Genomic DNA, 18,670 nt, shown 5'->3' with positions numbered 1-18,670 from the left:
GAAAAAGCAGAACTCTTTCTGCTGTTAAGCTGAAACTAGCTCGGAAGTATATTGCAAAGCACAATTTTTTGTCATCATTTTTTGTCTGTAGACTCACAAGTGTGAATGAACGATTAAGACAATGAAAACAATATAATGATGATCAAATTATGTTGTTTGACAAACCCTTGACTTCAAATTCTTGATGGTAATTAAGCCGTGACGATTACTTTTCTTACTATATTTTCTTCAGCTGTGAAGAAAATAAAAGAAATTTATGTGGGCTGAAATAATTTTCTCTACCTACACAATCCTTGCATGCATTGTGATGTAGCTATGACAGGGTATCATTTTTTGATATTAGAGAAATTATACCCATGTTATTATTGCTTTCAGCTAATCAATGAATTAATGCATTAAGTTAATTCTAATCACGGCAAAAATAATTTTCTATTTTACCATTAACGACTGTATGTGATGAAATCTGTGACATGAGACTACACCTGCGCGAGCCAACTGCGTTTTAATTACATAACTTCGGGGAATAGATTAAATCTTGGAAAAAAGCGTAATATTTTGTTTAAATACTTCAGATTTGAGGATTTCTATCCAAATTTGAAGACCGATGACTTTTCATTGCTGGTAATACTTTTTATATTAGACAGAAGGGAACTAAAAATAAAAGTTATAGAGGCCATTTATATATTCTTTACATTCGCAATAAAACTTTCAACTTCGGGTGTGATGATGCATAGGTCCCTCTTCTTTAAAAAAAAAAAAAAAAAAAAAAAAAAAAAAAAAACTTATCCCATTTTTAAAGAAGAGTATGTCAGATCTCTCTCGGAATCGACAGAATTTTAGTCAAAATCTACGCCAATCTAAAGTTGAGTGTTTTTTAACTGTTTTTTAGAAAAGGCTCATTAAGAGCTAGCAATTATTATTATTTACGTGTCCGCTCTAAGGCCCTACAAGGAACGGAGGGATGCCTTCGTGGAGGACTTCCTAAAAAAAAAGTTACACTCTTATTAACAAGTTACACATGGGGAAAGAGCTAGTAATGAAAAAAAAATTGCTACTGAGTGACGCTTTCTTTCAATAAAATTATGGTAAATAAAATAGTTTTCTTCAACTGAAAATAGGCTCCATTGTGCAATTTTTAACACTGTCGCCTAAATTCAGTTCATTTTCCATTAGCAAACTGTTTAGTTTTACAGAGCATCGCACGCCATTCTTTTTGACATATGACAATCACATGTTAAGTTTTAAAACTAAATCTATAACTAAATGATTTTATATTTTTTAGTTAATAAACATTGGTTAACTAGTGTGAGTGCTTTATATATTCTTTTTGAATTTTTATTTTGACTAGTGGAACCCTCGGATGTGGAACACAGTTTGAAGACCACTGGAATAGACCATTCAGATGGCATTCAAATATTTCATATTTATGGTGCATTTGTTATTACATCTTGTAAGAATTATAAATTTCAGACTTACCATCATTTGTTTTAGGTTTGCAGGCTGTTGTCGTCGAGGGATTATGATGAACTGAAGGCGAAGTAGCTGTAAAACCAACCGGATATGCAAATGGGGACGTTCTGAGGAAAGCAGAATGTAAAGTCCTTAAGTCCAGGGTGGGTGGCATCGAATTAGCTTGAGTGGTATAATAATGACTATGATCAACAGGATTATGCCTCATACTTCCAGGTGCACTGTCACTGCAAGATAGCAGCCTACAGCCCAATAAGCGATTGTAACTGAGGCTGGGAGATAAAGTGCTAGGTGCATCTAAGTTAGAGGATACCATTGCAGGTGAACCAGTTGAAGAAGGAGATACCGAGACCAGATCGTTTGAATCCAGCGGTGTAACGCGTCCAAACTTATCACTATGATTGAGGCCGTGCAGATCACTTGCTCTCCAGAGCGGCGGAGATGACAACGATGAATCTGCTGAGCTGTCCTGGTGTAATCTAGGTATGGTTCTATGGTAAGGAGACTGATGAGACACGTCTGGAGAATGAAAGGATTCATGATAAACCATTCTCCTCAGCCTTTTATTGAAATCTTCTTGTTGCTGTTCCAAACCATGCTTCCTTGAAGTAGGTGGACTCTCTGAAGTGGCTGTTTGTGCCAATGACCAGATTTTTGGCTTCTCAGCTACAATTCCTTCATCACACTTATTACTATCAGAAATATCAGTCACTCTTAATTTGACAGGAGAGTTTTCGATAGTCTTTGGCGTAGATTCATCTCTGCAAGATTCCGAGACACTCTTGAAAGGAGAAGATTCACGCTGGTGTGTTGTTTCTTCGTCAGAATTACTGCCTTTGTTTTCACTCCTTGTTGGCTCTTCACGTGTTTCTAAAAATTTTAAAAATACACTTTAAAATTGGGAAATAATTTTGCAAAAAGGGCATATTTTGAGTAAAATGTGTAAAGAAATTAAAAAAATGAGAAATGTAGTTTTTTCCTTTTTCCTTTTTATGGTAACAAAGCTTAAATTTTGCTTATATGTAATAATATTCATTGAAATTTTAGAATTATGATCTTTGACAACACTATAATAGTCAAGGATGGAAAAGGACCTTCACTTTGCCAATGAAAAATGATGACACAGTTTTAGAATATAAATGAAAGCAATGTCATCTGAATGTTATCCGACGTATTGATGCAAGACTCTATATTCCTCGCTGATATTTTAGAACTTTGAAATGTATGGGTAATAATTTGTTTAGAAATAATTATTTATTCTTATATATCTTTTCGTTCTCATATTTATTCTCTTCCTTATGCACAGGAAAATGATCCATTTAAACTTAACCTTCCTTTTAAAGCCAAGTGAATAAACATTCTAGCGTTGACTATTCCAATAATCTCTTAAATGGAAGAATACTGAGTTCCTAGATAAGTAAGTTTTCCAACAAATAATTATGCAATAATTTTTCACCTCAATTTTAATTTTAATGCAAATTAAAATCAATGATAATATATAAATAAAATTTAAAAAAAAATCTGAAATGTTTCAGATTTTAAATTACGTCCAAAGGGCCGTTTTTTAACATTTTGTGTGTTACCTTTCTTTATTAAATATCATGTTCCTCGCACTTAAACCATAAGATCCGGTGCAACAGCAATATCGCAAAATAGTTTTAAAACGAGCATATCTTTAGAATTTCCGATACAGAGACTCACGCGCTGGAGATAAAAATGTTTTTTCTGCACAACGTTGCCATTGCTCGCTTTGAAATCCTTGAGTTTGTTAATCAAAAATTCGTCAAAGTTTTAAAAAATAGGAAATCGATCATAAAACAAATTTCAAATTTCAAATTTGGTCTTCCACATGCTCATATTCGTTGGAGGATTACGTTATTCAAAATTCGATGACTCTATGTACCGTTGTTTTATCACAATACGAGAAATATACATACATTTATGCAGATTTTTCATTATTTAATTTCTTCAAATATAATGCAGGACTCTAACATTTTGTGGCAACAGTTTGAAAAGTGAACCGACATTTATGAGTCCGACGCAAAATGCCAAAACGAAACTAATAGTCCTTCGGGATTCAAATCCCTTTGGACTAATAAAGGAAAGAAAATGTCTATTGCAAAATGATTTAAGCGACTGAAATATTTAGTAATTTCATACAATAATTTTTTTTTTGGATAGATAAATCATTGTCTTGTTAAATAATTCAGCACATCATAAAAATAATTCAAGATATTTCCATGAATCATTATCGATGGTACCTACATAATTATTAGTTTTGCGAATTTCTGTTTTTTAGCTTGTAACCATTTAATTTTACTCCTTATGTATTCGGCATAAAACTAAATGGTAAAAGCTCTTTAATGAGATAAAGACGAATTCATTGCTGAATAAAGACCCACCTAACCTTATCTACATATCCCATTCATTGCATGTTCCTTTCCCATTACGAAGAGGTAAATATCATCCACAGGAAAGTGACATTACAGTTCCATAATTCGGATATTAATATGCACAAAGAACTAAAAAAAGAGGAAGTCAGCTAGAGGAAATGGTAGTAAAGATTGGTCGAAGAATGCTCAAAAATGGCGCCTCCCTGAGAAATAAAGGACAAAAGAAAGAAGAGAACTAAGTAACACATTATAGTCGTTACGTAAAACATATACTCAGCAAAATGCGCTTTTCATGCCATTGTTGAGTGCTAATGTCTCAATTTCGAGATGACAGAATCACATGCCAGTTAGATTTACGACATAATAAGACACCACGGCCGCGAACAGCATTTCGGAACATGCGGTTGCGTGCCCCTCCAACACCCCAAGAGTATCTTTGAGATTCCCGCTTCTTTGGCTTCCCCCCCTTATGCTTTTAGATTTCATTCTTACCCCCCTTTTTTTTTCTTTTACCATGCAGAGATCTCTCCATCCCCTTTCTTTATCGTACATGCATCTTTTATTATTGGCATTTGTATTTTTTTCCCTGCTAGAGCTTTATCTCTGAAACCATCATTATTGCTTGCCGAAATTAAGACATAAATAAGATATTAATTCCAGTCGAACAGCCCAAGACAATGAACAGAAATAAGCAAAGCTTGTAAAATATTAGTTAACATTAACTGCATCATTATTAAACACATTTTCGGCTGTTTCTATAACGAAAAGTTTTGGGATTGCATCTGAGCTGTGATTTTGTGACTGTGTTCAAATTTTATTATTTGTTTTGTCAATTTTAAACTTGCTTTTTTTCTCTTGCTGCTTTCCACTCTCCCACCTTAGGGAAAATAAAGCAAAGTTAAGTTATTTTAGAGTTGATTAAACTCTTAACACAAAGTATGAAGTGACTGAAACTGTATGATGACTGAAAGAGGTTGCCTTCAAATAAATAGCCGAATGAAAAATACTTTCGAAGCGTATTCAAATACTTATCATTCGAGAAAGAAGAATTACCGTAGAGACGGCTTAAATGATAAACCGATTTCAATAGTATGCAAATACTCTCCTATTTGTGCATACATTTTACATTGTTGTCAGAAATCTTCTGATTTGCCATGAATCTTCTGGTTTATAGTGGCTATAGCATTGCGCAGCAGCATCACAGGTCCGGGGTTCGAAACCCGGGCTGGGCAAAGTCGACTCAGCCTTTCATTCCTGAATTTCCATCCCTTGTATCTATAAAATGAGTACCAATTTGCTTGGGGTCTAAACACTGGGGGATCCTGCGACAAGCTGACCACTTGTTAAGGGCATGTGCTTACGCAACCCTGAGCCAACGGTCAAGAAAGCAGATCTCGGGGCACTGCAAGCCTTGGCCAATTAGGGCTGTTTGCTCCACTGAGTTTAGTATTTTAGGTTTTTTTTCCCCTGATTTATGGCAACTTAAGTTTCTAAATCATATGCTGAAAAAATATAAAGGGAAAATTAGCGAGGAGGAAAAATAAGCGAGTATGCAGGCAAACACGGTATTCGTGGTTAAATAACTTTAGAGATTCTATAAAGTTTTAGTCGGTGTTCTCATTTCAGCTTCTAATCTGCATTTTGTAAAGTAAGTTGACAATAATTTTTATTTCAAATCAAAATAAGCATTTATGTTTATTTTTAAAAACAGGGTAATCTGTACTTACGTTTAGAGGTATTGTGATTAGATGGTTTGCATGCTTTGCCCTTGTATGCAAATGTATGCCTTTTATTTCTTTCCGAACCAACGAAGACAAACTCAACAATTAAAGTAATTTGCATCTTAGTTGGTTCAGACACAGGCCGATTTATTTACTTCCTTCATTGGACGATGCAGATGTCCTTTGATGACGATGCAGGGAGAGATGTAAATTTCTTATTTCATTTTTGATTTTTATATGTTTTGCTCCCTTTTTCTTGAAGTTTCGCAATATGTTTTTGGTTTCTTGGTTTTTGCATATGTTTATTCTCAATTGAATACGGTATGAATTTTAAAGACATTACCTATTTTTCATTACATATATGTATAATTATACTAAAGCATTCGTTTCAAAATAAAGCTAAGAAAGGATAAGAAACACATGCAAAATATAATTGAATTTTTCTGTTTTATATTCCTTAATGCTTTGCACTTTTCCCCCTAATAATAGATCCCGTAGATACAGTAGCGTATTATTTTTCATTATTTTGCATATATTATTATATTATCTACTGATACTATGATACTAATGGACATATTTTAAGAATGTTTAGGCAAATATTAGATTAGCTAAGACTTTTGTGGAAACCATTAGGTTTTTCGGAGCAGGAAACGAGAAAAATCAATTGCGTCTTTGCCCGGATTCGAGCCACGGATCTTTCACTTATTAGCTGGACATGATCTCTTAGACCAGGTGAACATGTAAGGCAGAATACAGTAATTTCACTATGCCTCCTTAAAGGATATCTGAGGAGAAGCACGAGACACAGTTGAATAAATCCAGATGAAGTCCAGGCATATTTTTAGTTTGGACGGCCACTTTGAAGACCTGTTAAATTTATAGGAGCAAAACACATGAAAAATTAACTGGGCCTTCGCCAAGATTTGAACCACAAATCTTCCATTTATTGACTAGACATGTTAACCACTTTCACTTCAAAAGCTTATTCGGGAGAATGTTGTGATTCCTTACATCTTTGTCACCTAGGTCCACCAGCGGCCGAGCGGTAAAGTCGCTGAACACTGGTAGTTCGGTCCGAGGTTCGAATCCCACGAACTGGCTGGCTGCATGGGCATTTTCGTGGTTTTCCTGATGCGTAACGTGTATACGAGCCAGTTTCCCTTAGAAAGTCCTCCTCGAAGGCATCCCTCTCCTTAGGCAGATAGCCCTAGCGTGCTTTGCCATTAATTAAATAAAACAAACCAAACCATCTTTGACACCTTAAATTTTGTCCCTTGAAAAACCTACAAATCTTATGTTTCATCAATGACGCTTAAATATTAAATTTAAAACCGGAATATATATGCTTAGCCCTCAGATGCACAAAATAGGGTTATTTATTTTAATTTGGGAAATACATGATCAATTTTTAAGCGAATTTGTTTGAAAATTAATCAGAGGAAACTTAACAGTAAGGGTATGCATTAAGCATTTTTCAGGTGGTCTGACGATGGCCAAAATACCAGTCTGATTTGTTAACGTTTGAAAAAGGTTTCTTTTATTCATCAACGATGAAATTACGCGTAGTATCTATCAGAAGTAAACTTACAGGTATGATGAAAGAGAAAGAATGACTTCTTTTATAGTTTTACTCCCGTATTATAAATGCCGGCAATGATGGCTGGGCAGCAAGTACAAATAAAAAGCGGTTGGCTTAAAAATAATAACGAGTGTGCTAGATATCTAAAAATTTCAGATCCCTAAGTAATCCATTTTAAAACAAAGAGATTATGTTGCTTTGCATCAAGACTATACCGATTTGATTTATGAACTTTCTGAGAGAACTTATACCATTGCTGGTTCGGCTTTCCAGAATTCTGCAGATGGCCACTTGAAGTCTTTTAACTTTTCAGCTACGTGCAGTGTGAAATTAAGACATTCCTGTGCGAAATCCATTCCACCTCCAAGCGTATAACATATTTTCTCTGCCTTAATTCCGAAGAGGCTAATTTAATGCATGCTATGTCCAGAATATATAAGGTCCGAAGGGAGGACAGTTTCGAAATTAAGTACTGAACGAAACTCATTAACACCCCAAGAAATATTACTGGAAATTTTCCTGTCTAGTTTTCGCGTGAGTCTTCCCTATAAATATCTCCGAAATCTTAAAACAATGCATCCCCACCGACGAGAGAAAGTTCAGCGAAGGTTTTTCTTTGGTTATTTTTTGGCAGCGATTTCTTTTTTTTTTTTTTTCTTTCGAACTAAGTATAACTGCGCGTAATTATTGTTGACGGACGGGACCAATTTGCCAGGAGTATGATTTGTGTGCGTTGTGTTGAGGTCTCCTCCCCTTTCTTCTTGGCACGTTGGGCCCTGAGGTTGCTCTGCTCCTGGAATATATAGCACTTACTTATCGGTGCTCGTAAATTTCGAGCGGTGTTCAATTGAGCTGTCCACCTCTCCGGTCGGTCAACAGGGGCTAGGCCAAAGCTAGCAATTACACGCAGCTAGATGTCTCAATTATTAGCTGGCTGTAAAACTTTAGGATGTCTTTAGCATATGACATGACAGGTGTTGGGCAACTGCTATAGTCCAAGATATACATTATAAAAAAGAAGAGAGATATCTCTATGAGGGGAACAGGGGATGTAACGTGTATGTCAGTCATAATTCTATAATGCGCTATTAGTCGTGCACTTCTCGGAGGGTATGTTTTAGGTTTATTACCCTTCAATGTGTGTGATGACTGGTCGTTAACTCGGTACTAGTAAAAAACATTACGGCCCGTTTTAAGTACCTGTGAGGATGTTTTAAACACTCGTTGTGGTTACAAATTAAAACTTAAAAGGGAACTGCGATACATAAAAGGCGGGATGCTTCTTTGGAATTGAGATGTCAACTGCCAGGTGAAGTAATGAAGTTATTAATGTCGTTGTTTTCATTTTTTTAACGACCATAGCTCATTTTCGGTCGTTTCTTTACAGTTGCTGTTGCATGAAGATGCATGTAGTAACTACATAATGACTGCTTTAAGAACAGCAGTCTGGTGGCGCCGAGACGCGAGTTTCTTATGCCGGTATATACAATGTATTCCTTGCTGTCTATCTTTGCTATTAGTTCTTAATAGATTTTATTTTGATCTTATTTAAACATTTTGCTAACTATCTTACCTTTGTTGTGACATAATGACTAATATTAATTTGCTTTATGCATTTGTTTGCATAATGATCGTCTAAGGCGTTTGGTGTGATTATTGATTTGCTTTTTGTGGCAATTTCTCAATCGGGCTTCAAGTGTTATAAGAGATGAAATTTGATACATGGATGAATACATAAGAGAAGTTTATAATTACCATATTATTAATATTTCATATTACATTTTCAACATTATTTTGGTGTTAATCAAGGTTTGCGCGTGTGCAACCAGTGCGGCCGCACCGGGCAGTGGTATTAAGGAGTAGCAAAATGTTTACATTTCAGTGAATCACTGGACGGAAGAATTTAGAAATCGCACAGATTGCACCGGGTGGATAAATGAGTAGCCCCAACCTTTATAGTAATTACTGATAGTAAGAAATATGTAGTTAGAAAGTTTTAACTGGACATGAAAATAAATTAGACTTGTTTAATGTAAATTTAAATTGAACTAATTTTCTACTCTGAGGATAGTATAATTTCTAATGCACATATTATTTTAAAACTATCATACAATAAATAGTTTCTAAAATACTTCCATCTACAAACGTCATAAACACAAAAGGACAGAGAGAAAAGAATGGAATAGTATGATAAGCAAATCTGTAATTCATATCTGGGGTATTTCTCCCGCCTTCTAAGCATGCTTTTGTGGTGTAATGGTCAGCACACTCGGCGCGAATTCCAGAGGTCCGTGAGACCCAGAGAGGGCGTTGCTCATTTTTCATGTCTCCTGCTTCGCAATAACCTAATGCCTCTACAAGTGTTATGTGAAAACAAACAAAAATCATATGCTTAGATAAAAAAAATTGTTATGAAATACTTATAAATTTCTAACCCGGGTAATTGATCCACGGTAATTAGTTTATTATGCAATTCAAGGTAACATGATAAAAGCTGTCGTGATTCATAAAATAAATTTTTCTAGTTAGATGAAAATTTTTAACCAAAATAAAAAATGTTTATTGGAAACATTATTAATACCGATTAACCAACAACTAATGTTTATTTTTAAAATCCCTTTTTGCTGTTGCTAATATTGTACCTTTTATGTTTCCTGATGAGAACAAAGCTTTTGTTCTTATCAGTAGGAAAAAGCCCCATCGGTGTACTTAGAAACATTACATACCATCTGCAAAGATTAAATTAAACTTGAAAAATTTCCTCAAACTTCTGATATCTATCCATACATTACATTCAAAATTTCCTTCAAATTATGAGGTATAGCATTCAGTTAAAAATTAGGCACTGCAATTGCTTTATTTCACAAGGACATACGTATTCATTTGGCAAAGTGAAAGTACACTTTGATCAGATGATTATTAGTCAGTACCATTGTGTTGTAATGCTTTAGTAGCAACATGCATAGCAAATGATTTTGACAAAAGATTGTGCTTAAGTAACACGAAGAATTACGAGGGCGAAGGTCCTTAGATCAATGATATTATCAATCACAGTATTAGTCTTCTGTAGAGGAAAAACATGAAATTTTAGCTGAAACAAATGAATCATTTTTCCGTTCAAGACATATCATATATACTCCACAATATAGTAACTCTAGGAATGGATAGATACAGTGGCTTTGATATATTTACAGGCTAGAAAAAAGCGAATTGTCAACATAAAGAACCAAAAGTGCACTTTTATAGGAAAATAAATTTAGATGAAAAGAAATTAAAGTGCATAGGATTCTTTAAAATTTCCTGCAGGTGTCCTCCCCTTGTCCGAAATGTTTTAGGTAAGAAAAAGACAAAAGTACCTTTTCTGTAAAAGTAGTTTGCGAAAAACTTAGATAGTTTTTTCTAATCCGAACACTGTAACTTTCTGAAAATTGGGATGTATATGATAGTGTATAAACCAGTGGCTTCAGCATTAACCCATATCCAAAATAATTTGTTTAAAATATTTTAAAAGGAAAATGGAAAAATATTAATTCGAAATGTTCTCTCAATATACAAAGTATATAATATAAAATAATAATGAAGTATTTTCCCATGACATTAAAGGGGAGAGCGGGAGAAGGAAGAAAAAGATCTGACTCCAAAAACAGATGAATTAATGACAGTAATTAAATGGCATTTTTAATTCCATTTTAAACTCAAATAGTATACTGTTCATCGTGCGATGATAAGCGTTATGTAATGTGCTTTTAAAAATAATATGTTTCTCAGACGGCTTTTTAAAGACTTTGTAAGTATTTTCTCATGGGTAACTCCACTTCCCAATTTCCCCTAAAAAGGTCCTCCAGGAAGGCATCGCTTCCCTTAGGTAGACAGACTTACTAACTTGCTTTGATCAGTCAATTAATTTTAAAGATTGTTAAATATCTGACGTTTAAACTGAGAATAGCTGCATATATCAATTTTAGTGTTCTTAATAATCAATTCCAGCATTACTTCTAATAGTTAATTAGTTAATATCTTCGCATAAAAATATAGAAAGATAATGACATCATAGTAGATAAGGGCAGAGACTTTACGAAATCTCCCACTGACCGTTCTACATTTCTATTGTCTGCATTAATATTGTAAACAGATTTAAGAAGAAATTATGCTTTCATGTTCAACAACAATCCTCCGATATATCCTATTTAACTTCTTCCCGTCGATTTTAGAACTTGGAGCATAATAACTGTGAAATTTGATGTAAAAAAATACTCAACTATATCGCATGAGAAAGAATATGCGTTTATTTATCTATATTTGTGCGAAATATTTCGAATTAATTATTTCAGAAAGGGCTTGCCCTTATTTTATTCCATTAGCTAAATTTAAAAATATACAGAAACAGGTACAAAATAATGGCTGATTCGCAGTAGCGCATATTTCTTCATACATTTCGTAACTTACTACCTAGATGTACATTTTTGGTTTCATATACTGCAAAACACTCTATCAATTTATTACTCGCCTATTACAGTAAGAGATATTAAATTACATAATGCCTAATATCAAAATTTATTAATTTGTAAAGGCCTTATCTTTCAATACAAACCTAATAATAACAAGTTACTTTTAACCATGATATCGAAAATCTTTACATTAGAAAGAAAAAGTAGACACATGAAAATTCATGCATTCGTTGCATTTGTACAATGAAAAATAGTGAAAGGAAAGTTAAAGAATTTTTAATTTTTCCCGTATGAACTATTGTATTTCTACTCGATGCATTCTAGTCTAAGATCTAAGAATGTTTTAAGATTTTTTTTAAAGTTTTGTTATTTTTTACTTACAGCAATTATAACCAATATTTATCGTAGCTAATTATAAAATATGTTTGTAAAATCATGTATTTTCAGGTGCCCTCATGAAATATGCCAAATTTTATGCTCAATACATGAACAAGTTATAAATTATGAATGCAATGAATACCTTTACTGAAAGATATTACTCTATTAAAAACTCTATTTGCAACAAATATGAATATATTTATAAAAAACACAAATAAATAACGCTGGTCAAAGTAATTTGTTTCAAAATGTTTTAAGTTTTGAAAGAATATAATAATTGAATTATTAAATAGTCAATAAAACATTGCGCGGATAATTCTATCTTTCCACATCCATGTGTAGATTATAAAATAATTTAATTCCCCTTTAATGCACCTTAAGGATTTACTATACATTTTCGTCTATTGATAATCGCAATCAAATTTTTGCTGTGCATTCTGTTACCTTTGTAGCTAGTTGCAATGAACTTTACTATACCATGAATAACAGAACTTCCTTTATGATGCACTTTTGTCCAAGAAATCTTACAGATGAAAAGATGCAGAGTAATTCAAGCGATAAACAATAAACACTTTCAAGTGATGGAATGCATAAATTTGAATCAGATAATAAGTAGTTACTACAACAAATTACACCGAGAGATAAATAACTGCTATTGTTGCTGTTCAACAGGAAGAACCCTCGGATAACTAACTATTCATCTAAACTCCTATAAATTCTTTCTTTCTTCGATCTCATTTTCTCCTCAAAGTTATGACCCTTTCTTCCGGAAAACACTGAGATCATTTCTTCGTAAACAGACACTACAACGTACTTTTCTATGGGCTTTTTATTTTAAAATATTTCACTCAACCGTATTACAAAAAAAAAAGTTTCATGGTATGAACAATCTTAAACTCTGATTACATCAAAACTGATGCATCAAGGATTAGTGGATTCTTCACCCACGTCTAACAAATGGAACTGCAGAGGTTTAAATCTACTACAGGTCTCTTGATCAGGGAATTTCGCAGCTGATGCGTTGTACAGCGGAACAATGGATCATCATCTCTCGTTAGAGTGAGATAAATTAATCTCACCGAGGGAAAAAATAAGTAACAGAAGCTACTTTCTTGATTTGATCAGATATCAATACGATTGTTTGTTTGTACGTTTACCCTTCTCCGTTCTGTGGTGGCTTATTGTATTTCCAACCAACAAGAAGTCCACCAACAGTTTCTGTCAGGATCAATGTGCGTGATGTAGCGGAGAGATCGAAAAGCATACAAAGGAACAATAGATTTCAAATTACGTTCTTCAAACACAAGTTTGCATGTTTGTGGCACAGAGAAACAAGTTTTCCTGCTCAAATAGCATGCTAAGTGAAAAGATGGATAATACGCACGAGAAACGGATTATACGGATTATACGCTTGTTAGCCTTCGATTTTACTTCCTTCACGTAACAAATTTCTCGCTAATACCCAATACTTATCTTGTTGGTTGGATTATTACAATTGCTGAGTAGCAAATAACTCTTATGAACTGTTAGTTGCAAAAGCGTGTTTCAGAATCAAATGCTCCACATTAATCTTCCAGCAGAAAAGCACTGTCGTTAATATTTTGCGCACAGGATGCTTACATAAATTTGTCTTAATTAGCAACACGAATGATGACACGTTTTGAACAATTCTCATCATTCTTCTATATGCCTACATTAAACGATTTGCTGTGAAGTTTTTAATAATTTCTTAAGTATATAAACTATTTACCGAGCTTGTTAATTACCTCGAAACTTTACATTAAAAGGTATTTCTTGACACATGTAATACTTGCTTCCTGCTCTTAATCTATTTGAACAAACTGAACACACGGAAGCATAAAAGAGCCATTTGTCTAAGGGCAGAGTCAAGTTTGGGTAGGTTATTTGAGTATGGCTAAGTACGTGAGAGTTATCTACCTCAGTGGAGGGAGCCTTCGTAGAGAGCTTTCTAAGGGAAACCAGTTGGTATTCACATTATGCATATAGAAACCACAAAAACTAACAATGCAGCCAGCCTGTTCACCTGCATTCGAATCCAGGAGGAGCTATTAATATTCAGCCGTCTTAATCACTCGCCCACTGGAAGGGCACTTTTAAGGAAAGCGATGCCTTTGGGAAACATTTTCTAAGAATAATTGGTTCATTTTTACGTTACACATGGAAAACACCACGAAAAATTTCATGCATTAAGATCATTTTCTCAACACTGACATTGGTTTCTATTATAGATCCTTTACCTCATTTAATTAATTCTTATGATAAGCACAGTGAGTATTAAATAAATACTGAGCTAGTGTTAATTTAAATTACTCTAAAAGAGCCATATTAAAAGCATACCTCTAAAGGTAAAAAAAAAATATTTTAACAGAACTTCTTTTAACTATAATTTGCATTCTAACTGATAATTGTTTAAAAGGCATATGAAAATCGTACCAAACGTTTTTGGTACTATTCCGTTTTGAAGACCGTAAAAAATAGCATCGAAAATGTATGCGTAAAAGCGCCAAATCTAGAGTACGCGCTGATTTCAAATTGCGTAAGTTTAGATAGCTCTATATTTTTTAAGACGCCATTAAAATACTAGTTTAATTTTTAAATCCTTTTTTGATTTTATTGGGAATTGCCCATGAGGAAAAGTCTGCAATAGAATTTTTTCTAAGAAAAGGCATCGTTCATTATAGAAAATTATGTTTGAACAACAAAGGAGATGAAATTATGCTTTAGCGATAACTCAGAAGCGAAATAACGATGCAGGAATCTATTCAATTATGTTTAGCCTTTTTTTATATTAATTATAATAATGATCTGAAATAGTTACTCTTATGCTTCCATTCAGTTATGTTTAGCCTTTTTTATATAAATTATAATAATAAAAAAGTATTGTATGAAATTAACCGTTCATCTAAATTAAAACATCAATCTTAGTTATTTACTATTATACTTCCTTTCTTGCATTAGGGTTGCCGCAATTCTTTTTGGCAGCACTGGCATCAACAATAGTTTGGCGATTTTTTACGGTCCTCAAAACGGAATAGTACCCTTTCTTGCATTTACAACACACTAAAATTTTTTTTTTTTTGTTTTTTTTGTTTACTTAAAAGAAAAATATGAGTTCTGTAGGCTGATATTTGTCGATCTGTGAAATCTGTACGACCTTCACCATAATAACGTAAATGTTAATGTGCATTAAGTCCGTGCTAAAAATTAGTTCTCAATAAAGTGAAAAATCTCATTTTAGTTCCAAAGTTCTAGAATTTCATTGATTGCCTTTATTTAAAAATTTTAAATTTACATAAGATGCCAATTTTGCTTTTTACTAAAGTAGTAAGGGGAAGGAATGTTCAGTCTGTTCATGATGCTTTTGGATAATTTTTTTTATACATTTTATGGTTCACAAGATAGTTATCTAGAAATTTAAACTAATAGTTTCCGGTGAATTATTGCATGTACTTTCACATATTTTTGAAAATTGACGTTAAAATAAAATTGACTTACTCAGATTATCATTTTTAATTATACAACGAAACATGGAAAAAGAGCGTACTTTTCATAAGTTTGCGATTGGTATTCCATGTGCTTCTGCAGATCTGAGCAGTTAAATTGGTATTTTGCGTTTCACAAGAATTGCGGTAAAAAAAAAAAAAAAAAAAATTACTGGTTAGATAGGCTAAGCAATTTCCGATAATTTTTTTATTATATAATCAGTTTTGAAGTTTGTGAATTGTTTAGATGTTTACTGAGCTTTTGAAATTAAACTATGTAACTGCTTTGCGACTTTTTGATCATCGTGAATCAAAAACATTGAAGAAGTTTAAAGCAGCCTTAATGATCTATTCGGAGTGGAGTAATGAGACGTAATGATGAACCGGCAAATGATTACAGTGTCATAACTCGATTAACACAATGACTTATACACAATGTTAACTAAAATGTTCAGTAAGTAACATAAAAAATTCATCTGTTAAGAGTTTGACACAGGAAAACGTTGTTTATCTTTCTAGTTCGAAATAAATTCCTTAATAGTATTTAGGAAACTGTAATTTTTAGAACAACTGCTATATGAATTTAAATTCAGAAGCAATTATAGAAAAGCTTCTAAAGAGATTTAATGCACTAAAACTTACAATTTGTATTAAACACAAAGATTTCCTTATAAAAAAATATATGATAAAATGTTCAAAAAAATCTGAAAGCTTTCAAATTTTATATTACTCTCAAATGGCCGTTTTTTTCCTCCATTTAAAGATACATAATCGTTTCGAGAGAATTTGGGCTAACGCATATTTAAAAACAGCATATCTTTAGAATCTCCGGTAGACAATCTCGCGCGTTGGAAATAAAAATAGTTTATTCCTTACAGTGTTGCCACTGTTCGATTTGAAATTGCCAAGTTTTTTTAATCAAAATTTCGTTAAAGTTTTACAAAATTTGAAATAGACAATAAAACAAATTCCAAATTCGGGCTTCCAGGTGTGCATGTTCGAGTAGAGGACTTATGCTATTAAAAATTTTATGACTATAGATACCATTGATTTTTCACAATGCAAGAAACATATATACATTCATGTAAATTCTTCATTACTTAGTTTCTCTTTAAATATAATAAGGTTATAAAATAATAAGGTTATAAATTTCTTTAAATATAAGAAGGTTTCTTTAAATATAATATTTGGTGGCAAAACTTTGATAGTCAGGAACTGCTACCAATCTCTACAAAGAATGTAAAAAAAAAAAAACAGATGCAGTACGAATTAAAGTCGAGCATTTAAATATAGCTTGTTTTCATATTTTTACTTTAGAACACCTACATGTAATCCCTAAAAGTTTTCAGAATAATTGCTTACCCAAACAAAAAGCGAAACTGTGACAGTGTATCCTGTCTCAAGCCCGGTTATCGGCGAAAACAGATTACTATAAAATGAGGCCAAATCCGTTTGCATTCGAAAACAAATGATAAAAATCAGGATATTCTTTTTCCATATTTATCGTTGTGAATTTGACACTAAATGTGCTTAGCCAGTTATGGTAGATATCAGTCTCTCTTACTAACAAGATACAATGCAATACAAATTTTCAAATATTTTTTTTTAATTTTTTAACTTAGATATACTAAGTTTGTGCTGCCTTGAAATAGATCAAAATATTTATAATTATGAAACTACGAACGCCATCGTTTCAAAAATGAATGCGCACTAATTTGAAGAAATTTAATAATTATTATTTCCCTGACCATTTTGTGCAAATCTCGAAACATCCTGTTTATAACCTGAAATAAAAGTTTAATTTATAATTAGTCCAAAGCGCAATCTGCCCAGAAAGACTATTAATTTCATTTACGCATTTTGCATTGAAATTTCGGTTGACCTTTCAAATTGTTGCCACCAAATATTAGAGCTCTATGTTATATTTAAAAAAATTAAATAATGACGAATCTGCGTAAATGTATGTATGTTTTTCCCATTATGATGAAACAACGATACCTAGAGTCATCCAATTTTGAATAACGTACATTTCTACCCGAATATGAGCATCTGGAAGCCCAAATTTAGAATTTGTTTTATTATCTATTTCATATTTTGTAAAACTTTAACGAATTTCGATTAGCAAACTCAACTATTCAAAAGCGAGCAATGGCAACTCTGTACGGAAAAAAAAAATCTCCAGCGCGCGAGACTGTGTATCGGAAATTCTAAAGATAAGCTCATTTTAAAATTATTTTAAGATATTGCTGTTGAACTGAATTTTACGGTTTAAGAGCGAAGAACATGATATTTAATAAATAAAGGTAATACATGAAACGTTAAAAAAACGCCCTTTTGGGCGTAATGTAAAATCTGTAAGCTTTCATTTTTTGTAATACTATCTGTTTTTTATTATTAGAACTTTTGAAACTTTTGTAGAAATTATTGCTGAATTTAATGAAACAAATTTCGTGTAGTTAACAATGTTCAGCGAAATTGTAAGGGAAATCTGTAAAATCATATATAGAAGAAACCATTATTATTAAAAATTATTATTATTAAAAATCAGTACAAATTCTAAAACAATAGTTGCGAAATTTAGTAATACTGTACTTCCTTGATTCTATGATGCCATTGATACTATATACGCACTAGTTGATTTCAGTACCATCAACAGAAATGTTTTAAGGAAATAAAAAAAAAATATGAATAAAAAAAATCGTTAAAATATATCTAGTATGTGCTTGTTTAATACTGAGTTTAATTTGTTAACTAAGTTAGAAGTATAGAAAAATTAACTATTTCGGAGTAATCAGGATAACAGTTAAGAGACTAAGGCGTTACCAGTTCTAAGACGAATTCATTTATACTGATGTTTATCTGAAAGGCGAGAGTATTATTTGGAATAAAAGTATTGTGCGGTGTTATTAGTTTTTAATCACTCCGCTTGTCGCAAATCAGTAGAAATTAGGATAGGAAATTTATCAGTATATCCTCTTTAAGACATGTGCCTGCCAGTAAAGAATTAGCATTTTAAACTGGCTCTAAGTAAATCATACAACAGCAGACGTTAGCATGCGGAAAGTCTAACAGAATTAAGTAACTCATTCACACCGATGTTATAAGTAGATAGAGAACATGATCTGACCTCAGTTAGAACGAAAGAGTTTAAATGTCACGTCAAATCTCACGCTTAGGT

At 32.8% G+C, this 18,670-nt stretch overlaps 1 protein-coding gene across 1 annotated transcript in view; it reads right to left on the bottom strand.

The window, feature by feature from the left end:
- Positions 1 to 18,670, bottom strand: part of LOC118193534 (iroquois-class homeodomain protein irx-2-like) — a 102,697-nt gene that overhangs the window by 14,232 nt on the left and 69,795 nt on the right. The window contains exon 5 of the mRNA XM_035364635.2: positions 1,477 to 2,340. Coding sequence (XP_035220526.1) covers positions 1,477 to 2,340 — 864 coding nt within the window. The remainder of the gene's footprint in view (positions 1 to 1,476; positions 2,341 to 18,670) is intronic.

The sequence above is a fragment of the Stegodyphus dumicola genome, chromosome 6 (assembly GCF_044657685.1).
Source record: "Stegodyphus dumicola isolate Sdum_Otavi_A_Nest chromosome 6, ASM4465768v1".
Lineage (NCBI taxonomy): Eukaryota > Metazoa > Arthropoda > Arachnida > Araneae > Eresidae > Stegodyphus > Stegodyphus dumicola.
Note: the sequence above shows the minus strand (reverse complement) of the source record. Positions and strands in the feature narration are given on the sequence as shown.